We start from the raw sequence: 12,142 nt of genomic DNA, 5'->3' as shown, positions 1-12,142 counted from the left end.
CACACACCACTCACACACACACATACATACATACTTTCACACAATCTTACCAGAAATAGGACTTCACATGCTCCTGAATTAACACCCATGTTTCGCCAAAATCATCTGACTTCCACAACTGAAGTGAAAGAGAGAGGATAGTTCAGAGGGCAATTATTTTGTTTTTCTCACAGGCTGTTGACACAAAACACGAGAATGAGGCTTTCAAACAGGGAGCAAATGCAGACTGTGCAAATGCTGCAAAAAACAACCAACATCGCAACATACTGCCAAGCAGATTAGCAGATTAGGGATATGCTACGCCAACCAGGCTAATATTGTTCAAACCACAGCCATGTTTTGTCTATCTACTGACAAGATGTATCGTTTCCTGTGCACCCTAAAGTACCTGTTTATTTGGATGGGAGCTGTCATAGCCTAGTACCAGGCTTGGCCTCGCGCTGTGTAGTAGGAGGTCTGTGGGCTTGAACGGGATGGAGAATCCTTGGATGGTTTTGCAGAAGTCAAAGGTGCTCCAAATGTAGCTGTTGGTGATGTCTGCAAAGAGGTACTATGGGGGGAAAAAATCAATAAAAGATTAGCCTTAATTTCTGAAAAAATAGCCTGGCATGTGGCAGTGAGTGTACAATCATTTACATGCAATGCAACCCCATTCCAAGATGTTTAGCTCTTTTTGAAGCATTCTTATAAATTGGATTTCCATTCCATCTACTCTACTTTTTCCTCAGGGTGTCTTTGTAAACACTTACCCTTTTGTTATCAGCAGGGCTGTGGTAAAACTGAGAGATGACCTGCTTGCTTTGTTCCTTGGCACCAGTCAGCTGAAATCTTTCAGGAATGGCTATGAAATCTGTGCCATAGTCGTAGGACACATATATCTGTAAGCAGAGAACAAAATTCACTTTTTGGTCTACCAGGCAATCTGAGTAAAAAGTTAGTTACCAGGCTTATTTTGTTCCCGACAAAATTCAACAAAGACATACCAAACATAATTTGTATGCCTCAGTTATATACTACCTTCATGTGTAATTTTCATTCCATTGTACACCAATGGAGTGGTTTTAAGAAAATACACAAGTTTTATTGTCAGTATGGATATCATTTATTAAGCTAAAATAATTTCCTCATCCTACATTACAAATCGCACTTGTTCAACCTTAAAATCAATTAAGTAACTAAACTAATGAGCAGACAATAACTAAATCAATCGAGTGAATGGCTATTGTCACAGTACGAGCTTTCGTGGCTCTTGATAGCCTTTACTCTCATAATGGATGAGCCGACGACAAAATAATTCTGCCTCTTTGCCCCTTGTGACTGCTTTACAAACACTGCAGTGCATTGTTTGTCTGGGAATTCCCCGCCCCTTCACTGCATTTCATTTGCTCAGTTGGTCTGGCGAACTACTCAATAGCGGTCCACTTCAGTCACGTAATTGGACACGCCTTTAACCGATCAGGCCAACGATACGGTAATAAAGCAAACACATATTTTTTCTGTAGGAATTGTTCCAGGGCAAGTTTCTGTTCTGTTTTCAAAGAAAACTTGCCTTTGAAATCATCCAAGACAGCCGCGAGAGCAGTATCGAAGTTTTGTGGTGTTATGTCCCATGTTTAAAAACTCTCTTTGCCGTAGCTTTGGTTACGTAGCCGAGGTTAGTTTAAACCGCCAATGGCGCGCCAGGTAGCCTTTAGCCAGTTTGTGATTAGCTCCAAGGTTCCTTACAATGCTGAACTAAGTTTGTATAGACGCTTCGCCAGACTGACTTCTGAAGGCAAAATCAAATTGCCCGGAAGAAGAGGGGCGGGACTTCCCAGACCAAGTGCATTGTACCATCTGAATACTTAAACCATTCCCATGGCTCACCTGAATCCATTGTGGGTGGCATGACAAACAAAACTTTTTACAACTCGAGTACACCTTGCCCAAGAAAATAGAGTCCAATAAGCTATGATAGAAATTGATATAGTCATATAATTACCACTGCTTTGCAAGCATGTTTGCTCTATTGTGTGTCTATGTGTCATGTGTATTGACAGTCTGGCCTCACCCTCACACATGGCTTAAGGCTTTTTTATGGTACTCCGTACGACACGTTTTTGGGCACATAGGAACGCCTTCAGGTAGCTGGAACGCCTTCCCAGGTAGCTGAAACGCCCTCTCCGTGCTCTCCAGAGCCGTCGGACAGCTCTCCGTGTCCCCGCAAAAATTTCTGTCGGTCCGCTCATGGCGACGGATACTCCTTGGCCGTGATTGGCCCACTACGACATCATTTCCATACAACATCAACTCCGGAAACTAACATTTCTGGACCTAGCGTTTCCTGTTTCATTACCTTTATATCCATATATATATATGAACAACAGCCACTGTCAAAGGTGCAGATCCTTTCCTTGAAAACTATTCCCTGTATATCACAATACATGAGCCGGCCCAAGTAGCCTACTGCCAGAGAACCAGCACGAGCGACAGCAATTAAAATATTTGTCCAAACGACCTGAGCCCCACGGAGTCAATGTCTCAACTGTTCATACTACTGACACATTGACGTATTATATGAATAGCCTGCCTTTATTTAACTCCGGCATCAACATATACTACATGCACTCGCTCACACTCGCTTCGATGCACTGCACTCGCTGTGATGTGTTTTCCTTTCATTTCACAACGTATTTACTGTATAATTCACGATAGCAGTTGCCCCTTCGTAAACATTGCTACACATTTTATTTGCTAAAAACACACAAGTATATCCTATAGGCTACTGTCAAATCAGAAAGAAAACAGCTGTCACTCGGCTATTACCTAACCAATACCTTTCAAACACGGTGATAGAATGAAGGACAAATTAGTTGGGAATACTATCAACAGGTTGACTTCACTAGCCTACTTATAAAGATATTTCAAATATGGAATGTTCAATGCTTAATCGCGCCAGCCGCAGTATCTCAATTTGCCAAGATGATGAATATGGATTATCCGTGTGCTCTGCCCTGCTATTGTTCTAACAATAGGCCTACAATATTCCTTTTGTTTGAGTGTGGTTGTTTAGTGCGATATTCTAGTTAGGCTACTGTATATAAAGGAAGGCATTGCAACGGGAAAATCTCCTGAATCTCTTCTCATTTGTGCTCCACCTGTCACGTCTCTGCGACCAACAAGTTGGGCTTCCACCACACTTCGAGACACGCTGCCGTTGGGGGAAATAATTACTATAGTTCATGTTTACTTGTATGAACTTTTAACTATTTCATGAAAGGTGTGGACTTGTACAACACTGTCAGTCGTTCAGATGTTGTGCCTATATCGTATCGTCTCGTCACATGATCAAATAGAGATTACAAAAATTACCCAGAAATCATTGCAAATCTGAATATGACGAAAATACCAAGGAAAATAAGAACGTATTCATTTAATTTAATCGTTTTTTAACAGTTTCTATAGTGTAAGATAAGCATATCATTTTGTTGTAGATTGCAACTATTTCTCCCACAAAAAATACCTACCATGAAAGAGATAAGTTTGCCCTTTCAGGTGTATATGTAACATTAGACAAAGTACGAAAGGTATATGTCTGCTGACACCTGTTGCATTTCAGTAGCGACAGCTGGTGAGAGGGAAGTAAGTAAAAGTTGTGGAGGAGAGGGAAAGCCAACTAACGAATTCCATCGCACGAAAATGTCATGGGGTAGCTTGTCTTTCGGCACTTAAACCGTTACTCCCCCTACTGTTCTGAAAGAGAATTGTTTTCAGCAACCACAGCCGTTGGAGTACTATAAAGGGACACAAATGCTAACTAGTACGTACTATCCGACCGCCCGCCCACTGCCCGACTATCCGACACGACCGTTTTGAGTACTCTATAAGGGCCTTTATGCTAAACGGAACCTTTCCAGACATCCCCTCTCCCGAAGGTGATGTAATACACATCACTTTCTTACCATGATTCCTTTGTGTGTGCATGTTCCGGAACCTTCCGTGGGGGGGGGGGGGTCACCTCACCTCACCTCCCCTCCCACTCACAAGCCCCCTGTCCCACCTCTCACCTGAAACACACCCCTATGATCTATGACCTCCCACAGCTGACCTTATTTAAACTGCCATTGTACAAAGATCTACAGTCTTTTCCTTGGAATAAATAAACAACCAAGACTGTTGAGCATCAGCTACTTGTCATTGGGGGTGAGAGATATACATAATAAAGCGCATAGTATCTCTAAACACAAAGAAAAGCATAAAATTAATGATATTAAGATGACACACTAAACGGGCAGTCTTGAAGAGTATGCAGACAGACAGACAGACAGACAGACAGACACGTATACGTACACACACACACACACACACACACACACACACACACACACATATACACACACACACCCTCCTCAGTGCAAAAGGTCAATTCCCCTGAGTTTCTGAGTCAAGGCTACTGGTGAATTTATACAACTGGTTACTACTGAGAAGTCAGCACCATTTGGAGTAATTCTGAATATTAAGTAGAATCAAAAGGTAAATTTACATGGCAAGATACCTTGGCCAAATAACTCGAACACTTGCTGCCAGGCCTTTGTGTAGCTGCAATGTTTGTGCCTGTGTGTGGTTCTCATTTTATGATTCCCAAGATTTGTTCACTGTAAAGTTCCCAATCTCGTTTGCCATCGTAACATGCCGTGTCAGTTGGCATATGTTTTCTGCCCTTAGTTGCTCACCGAGCTTGGTTTCGGGTCGATGGCTCCAACACTGTCTCTGGCCAGCGCCACAATGACGTTGCTCTTCTCTCCGGCCCAGTGCACAACCATCTGGTTATGGGAGTCATTGAGGTTTGCCTGCAGAGAGACCAACAAAACATGCTGGTGAGGTGGTGGCCTGTAAAACACATGAGTATGTTCGCCAGAACAGCCTAACATCATGAAATACATTGCTCCTGTTTCTCATACAGGCTGCAGCAAGCAGGATTCTGAGGCCTGTGAGTCAGAACTTGACTGGGTTTATGAACACAAAGTTAGCAGCTATCAGATAGCAGGTTACCGCAGACATAAACATCTGCATCAGACACCACAAACATCCGCATCACACATGAACATCCCCATCAGACACAAACATCCCCATCAGACACGAACATCCCCATCACACATGAACATCCCCATCACACATGAACATTCCCATCACACATGAACATCCCCATCAGACATGAACATCCCCATCACACATGAACATCCCCATCACACATGAATATCCCCATCAGACATGAACATTCCCATCAGACACAAACATCCCCATTTGGCTTTACAGGGCAACCATACCTCATGAACGTGTTTTTCAAAGGGGTTATAATAACTGCCCTGCCCTGGTTAACACACCTGGACAGGCTTTTTTCTGTCAGTCTGTTTCATATGTGAAGGCTGAACCTAGTCATCAGTAGATGATGCAGCCTTTGTCTACCTGCTCTAACATGTCCACTTAAAGCTGCATTACTAATCCACTGGCCTGTAAACGCTGCAGCATGCCTCCTGCCAAAATGTGCTGCCAGCTTTTTTTTCCCCCTTCTGTGACCTGCATAAGGCAACAAAGGCTAACAGTTTGGTAAATGTAACACATTTAGAACCTGGAATATTCTAGAATATTTTTGTTGAGAGCAATACCTGATTTAAGAGATTTGATCATTTGATGGGTTTGTCTGAACTGTGTAGCAATGTAACCTGTTTAATGTGACAATGACCATTCTTAATGATGAAAACACAGCAATTACACAACACATAGGCCTATATTTTTCTTAAACACATACTAGGAGCCTGACATCCCGTTGGATGTATTATACAAATGATGTCAAGCCTGAGGAAATAGAACTGAGACAACATCCTGCTCACCCATGTTTGCTTACAGGCTGGCGACACCTCAGCCATAAAATTGAAAGCACCATTATCAGCCTGGTAAAACACCAATGACTGTGATGAAATCTTAAATGTTTGAAAGGCAACACCATAGTATGGTAAGGCTTGTGAGGGCATGTTGTAGAAGATATTTGCATTGGGTCATTAAGCTGAGCATTTTGAGCAAGTGAGCCTCCCAATGAAAGCGGAGATATGTATGGTTGTTTTCACTTGTTTAGAGTCACGCTCTCACACCAAAAACAGTATGTGTGAACGGTGCTGCTCAGTAACATTTTCAGTACACGTCATCGTAATTTATAGCCTTGGCCAGCTGGCCATTCAGGACCTTGTTGAAAGCGCTGTGTGAACTGGCTGGGAGTGGGTTGACTGAGCCCCCAGTGAACATTTACTGATTTAGACTTGGAACGCCTCTCGTCCACTCCAGCTACTACAAGAACGCTGTTGTTTGATCTCCCTTGGCCTGCAACACAACATAATGGACACAGGAAGTGAGGCCGAGTAGCTAAGCAGCTCAACACATTCTGCCAGCTCTTGAGACATGTGTTTTGCCACAAACTGGCCTTTCTCGTTTGCTCTCTCTGCTGCTTCAGTCCATTAAGCTGATACAAAACAACACTGTTTTTACTGAAACAAGATGACCCAAAGTCTCTTTCCTGTTTCAGCCCACACAACAAGGCTCCTAGATAGACTCATAACCCTTGTCTCCCTGCTTTCATTGTCAGACTTGCCCATTATTCCCCCTAGGCAGTGCAGCTCACCTGTGGTGTTTAGCACCAGTCATCACTGCTTACAGTCTCAGTGTGCTCCGCCAAGGCGTGCATATGGTCCATTCAGCAAACGCTCTCATTTGCGCAGTGAAAATACCGTCATCAAATCACACTCTGCTGAGAGCTGCCCCCATGATCCACCAATGACTGGCAGTATTTAGGAGAAAATTAAACTTTCGGACGAGGCTCCAAAATAAGACTGGTACATTTTAATTTTCTTAAAAAGACAGTGGAGGGCTACTGGTCACTGGGATGCCTTACATTGCCTACATTATATTTAATCGGCTGTTCTTCAGTGCTTACCATAGCTACTCACATTATTTTCTCTGCTCAACTGCAACAAAGAAATTACTAGTGGTCCAAATTAGGTTAGCCTTATTATAAACCTTAACTAAACTAATTTGGCCAATTCTTAATTAGGATTTTACCCAGTCTACCCCAATACTCAGCTTTCAGTGACACATGTGTATTTTTTCAGATCCTCTCAATATCAATGGGATCCTGTAGAATCCTGTAGAATTGTGTGTTTTGGATTGTTCTATCAGAACCTGAATTTCTGTTTCTCTGCTGTAATGCAATTCAACTGTCCTTCATTTAGCCCTGCCATCATAAAACCATATTTGAACTCCTGTTTACTCCAGGATCTATTCTGTTGACTGGTTGGACTGCGTAAGCAAACATCAGGAAGGCAACACTAGCATAACCAGTTTGGGTACAGAGCTATTAGGAGAAACCCTTCAAGGAACAAATAAGCCTGCAGCACTTCAGTTCCATCTCCTCTTTCATGGGACAAAACCTCATATCATAAGGGATATGTCATCATGCATTGCCCATGTTAAGGCAAAAGAATGCATAAGGGCAAAATGACTGGTAATGAGACACTATTTTGATAAAATAAAAAAATACTTTTGGAGGTTTTAAATCAACTGTTTCTTAGGAAATGTTCAGTAAGCTACTGTTTGTGACCACTGTGTGGAATGTTCAATTTCCCAGTACAAATTCATTTAGTGATAAAACTCTAAAAATGTTGGTTGTCATGTTCAAAACACACAGGAATATTTAAGTGACGTTTGCAAGTGAATGATCTTATTGTCCCACAAATGCCACTAAACTGGAGAGAACTATGACAACCTCCAAACAGACAGCAGCATCCCCAAATCATGCACAAAGCGTCTCGGGGGACACTTGTTTTGAGGACGCTACCAAGATCACAAAAGGAATGAGTATGCTCATTGCTGACATTCCTCGTCTTTTTCAATTCCAAAAAATGATAACGTTTCTGTCTAAGTCCCCATCGGCTGTGTTTATTCCAACGTTTTTTTGTTTTTAATTGTATTATTTGTTTTCGTTGTCGACGTTGATGTGATGCTATCGGCGCGGCAGAATTGTTGTGACAGCGGCGGAATGCAGGCCCATTTTCAAGAGATTATTATCTGGTTGCACTGAGGAACCCAGACCTAGGAATTAACCACACGGGTGATAGCCTACTGATGATGAAAGCACTGCAAGCTTGTTGCAGACTTACATAAACATCATACGCTACTGACCAGTGGAAATACTTGTGCTTGGCATGGTGATGCGTTATGAAACAAGACATAGGCTGCTATTCAGCGTTGGTCAAATAATTGTCACTCTGTGTAGTAACGCTGCTTCTAACTCTGGTATCCTGACAGGGCACTCGTATAGTGATAGCACAACATAATTTAAAATGTTGACAGCAACAAATCAGACATAGCCTACGCACAGCTGCCGCCAACAGACTATCGGTTTCAGAAATCGATGGCAACCCATCACGCAGTCTAGAAGAAACAATGTCAAACTTCTTGTGTTGGCAAGCACTGCAGAAAAACGACCGTGCTGTTATCAGTACACCACCGTTTACCTAACCACAGCTTTCAAGACCGAATGATCGGGGAAAGGAGATAGCTTCAGTAACGTCATATTACTGATCAGAGGGGCGTGGGAGAAAACCTGGCAATAAAGGTAACTTCGTGAAACACTGAAGGATACCCAACAAATTCCTTGTGTAATGTTTAAATCCGGATGTGATATTAACTGCGTTTACAAATGAAAAATGATCCCATCTCATTTACTGATGCCTCTTTTAGACTCTCGAAGAAATGCAGAAAAAAAATGCTTTACCCTTCCGTACACCTTCGGCACGGGTGATTCAGCAGCACGGCGATACCGATGCCTTTGCACTGGAGAGGCTTCTCTGGCTTCCCTCTCGAGACGCACGTCTTGTGTTTGACCCTCGGCGCCCGCTGCTTGAATGTAATCTTCGCCCACAGTCACCAAGGAAAAGCCGCGATCCTGCGGCAACATAAACGTCTGACTGCGAGGGAGATGAAGCGTGGAAGAAATCAGACCTGTAAGATAAAATAATAAAAGCTGCAATGTAATTCGAACGGGAGACAGCATCTTAAGCGTTCGCTTTGTCGCCATGTTTGTATATATTTCTCCCACAGTGAGGAAGAGCGCCTCACGTGGTTGATGATGATCTCACCAATCTTTCATGGTGGAAGGCAGTCATCCAGGTGAAATAGCCTATGTGTTACATTTAGAGAAACGAGTACGAAATCGTTCATCTGAGGTGATATGCTTACAGATTTTCGTTGCGTTGGTAAACTTAACTAGGAAAATTGTCTGAATATCATAAGGTTTCTTTTTTGCATTGGGGCGTACAGAATGACATTGAATGAAATATAACGAAAAATTAAATTAAAGCCTACCAATTTTAGAGTTAGAGCTAAATTATCGTTTAAAACTAATATGAACTTTACAAACTGCACCGTCTGATTAAGCAAGTAGGCCTACAGATAGGATTGACTTTCAAATTAATGTCTGGGCAGGGCAAGTCTAGTGAGAGATGCAAAGGAGATACCACTTCCAAGAGCAGAATTACAGACGGATCCGATGGAATCATTAGAGGGGGAGGGAAACAGGAAACAGATTACGGCAGCACTACTGGTCAGCCTTCGACACAGCAAGTGAAGTGAAACTGCAATGCAGGCAGAGCATATTTCCAAGAAAGATCAGAGGCAGAGTCGTCCAAGATGACAGTTCCTCTTCCAAAAAGGAATGTATACATCAATACATCACAGCCAATTATTACAAATGAATGTATTCAATTACATTTCAACCCAGTTCAACTCAATTACTATAACAATAACTCGGTAGGCTACATGTAGGGAGTTATGAGGCAAGCCAAAGTTTTCAGGATAAATTCAGGATAGGATACTGTGGCATGCAGTAAGCATGTTGTATGTGTGTGTGTGTGTGTGTTCCAGGTGGTGTGCGTTACCCAGGAAAAGACAGCACACCGCCACCGTAGATGAGGACACAGACAATGAGGACACGTAGATGAGGACACGTTGAGTGAGAGCTGCCTGGGGCCCACTGTCTGTCCAGAGCAGCCACACACTACCACTACTGATCCAGAAGCCAGTAGCCGCCGGGTCAGACGGCCAAGCAGCTTCCAGAGGCCGACACACAGAGAGCACCACCAACAGCTGAGACCAGGCAGGCCAACGAAGAGCTGTGCCAGTGGAGCTGCGTGGGACTAGACCAGAGTCAACAGATCCAGCTGGGAAAGCCTATGGGGCATTTCACTGTCATCTTAGCTGGCTGAGATGAAGACTGTACCCGCACTAGCCTGGTCCAGCATCCACATCGGAGACACATGCCCCATCCGACTCTACCCTCGGCGCCTACCCCTTGCCAAACGGGCAGCAGCAGAGCAGAAGATAAAGAAATGGCGGAGACAGACCACATTGAGCCCAGCAGCCGGTGGGCAGCCCCTGCAGTCCCAGCTCCTGGCTTTCTGCATCGATTATCGGCGCCTCAACCTACTACTGGCAAGTAGAGCTGATGCCAGAGGCCTGCCTTCTCCAGTGGCCTGGGGCTCTGGCAGTTCTGCTGTTCAGGACCTGCAATGGTATCCACTGACCCAGTGAAAGTAGTTACGGTGAGAGACTGGCCAGTTCCCTGTGATGTTGGGGAGCTACAGAGCTTCCTGGGGCAGGTGTCTTATTTCAGAAACTTTGTCAAAGGTGACCATGGTAAGTGGGAGCCCCTCGACTCAGAACAACTGTGGAACGCCTAGGCTCAAGATCCTGTCTTCACCCAGGTCTACTCCTCTCTCAGATTATCAGTTTAACAGGTTCATATGGTAGAGAGGAGGAGGACCGGCTGGCCCCTTACCAGCCTCTGGTCCATCCCAAGCTTCAGGGGGACTGTGAAACAGAGGGGGCCGTATCCACCTCAATGCCCTCTCCACCAGCCCCGGAAACGCCTCTGGGGTGCTCCCTGTCCAACTGAAGGACTTTGTGCTGAAGGCTTGGGTTGAGACTTAACCTGCCTTGGTGGGGGCTATGTGCTGTGCAGCAAATATGTTGTGTCGTGGGTGGTGCGCGTGAAGTAGTTGTGTGCCAGAATGCAGTGCGAATGCGAGAGTGAGTGATTTATTGTTTAATTTCATGTTAATGTACAAATATGAAATGTCCGGTAGGTTTCCTCTTATATTTTTCTGTTAGTGATTGGAGTGTGCTATGATTTATGACTGTTATGGGTCAGTAGCATGCATTATCAGACTCAAACTCTGATAAATATTTTGATGCTTTCAGTTTGAAAGGACTAACCTGAATTGTCAAAATCTTATGAACACCGATAGTCTTTTAAACTTTGAATGATATCTAATCTCTGCAAGAAGTGGTGAGAGTAAACAGTCTAGGTCTACAGCGCCACCTGTTTTTGCTCAGCACCATTAGAAAAAGTTTTCTCAGTTGAAAAAAAGACACTGAGGGAGCATGGCATAGCACTTACAGCTGAACTAGCAGAGCATGGAGCATGGTACTGACAGATACAGAGAGGTTTGGTAATCCAGCACTGATGTAATGTGTTCGTGCCCAGAAAAAAAAATTACTCACAATCAACAGGACCTCCTGCATTACAGTGGTGTGGGTGTATAGAGGGGCCTAAAGACTCCATACCATCAAATGGAAAAGCCTCTTCAGTAATCTCTTTTAAAAATGTGTAATATGTTTCAAGACAAGTATAAAGAAACACTTGAAGACAAATAAAGCACACACATTCAGAAACACAGCTGGTACTTGAGACTGACCTTGAGAGTGAACTGATGTGCCAAATTCTGATTCATTTTTAGGTTTCCTCCGGTAGGAGGTAACCTATTGTATCTGTTAGTATTATTCTTGTTCCATGGGAGTCAATGGCAGCCCCTAGAACCATATGGTAACTTTTTGTGAAATTTGGCACACTCATTAAGGACAGTCCCTTCTTCATTCACACCAAGTTTCATGGCTCTCATTAGACCACTCTAGCGCCACCAACAGGTCAAAGTTGGACTTTTGTAACACACGCAACTTTTGAACCGTATGACCGATTTTCAAAAATGAGGTACCCTTGGATTCCCTGGATCAAGACAAATTTAACCCACCCCATGGCGTCCATTTCCGGTTATAT

The 12,142-nt window shown here is 43.6% G+C and overlaps 1 protein-coding gene across 1 annotated transcript in view; it reads right to left on the bottom strand.

Moving 5' to 3' along the window:
- Window positions 1–9,106, bottom strand: part of sorl1 (sortilin-related receptor, L(DLR class) A repeats containing) — a gene marked incomplete at its 5' end in the record, with an annotated part of 41,087 nt that extends 31,981 nt beyond the window's left edge. The window contains 5 exons of the mRNA XM_080855389.1: window positions 51–118; window positions 389–550; window positions 750–878; window positions 4,713–4,829; window positions 8,804–9,106. Of these exons, the coding sequence (XP_080711515.1) occupies window positions 51–118; window positions 389–550; window positions 750–878; window positions 4,713–4,829; window positions 8,804–9,106 (779 nt within the window). The remainder of the gene's footprint in view (window positions 1–50; window positions 119–388; window positions 551–749; window positions 879–4,712; window positions 4,830–8,803) is intronic.
- Between the last annotated feature and the right edge of the window lie 3,036 nt (window positions 9,107–12,142).

This window comes from Sprattus sprattus, assembly GCF_963457725.1.
Source record: "Sprattus sprattus genome assembly, chromosome: 17".
NCBI classification, from domain to species: Eukaryota; Metazoa; Chordata; class Actinopteri; order Clupeiformes; family Clupeidae; genus Sprattus; species Sprattus sprattus.
Note: the sequence above shows the minus strand (reverse complement) of the source record. Positions and strands in the feature narration are given on the sequence as shown.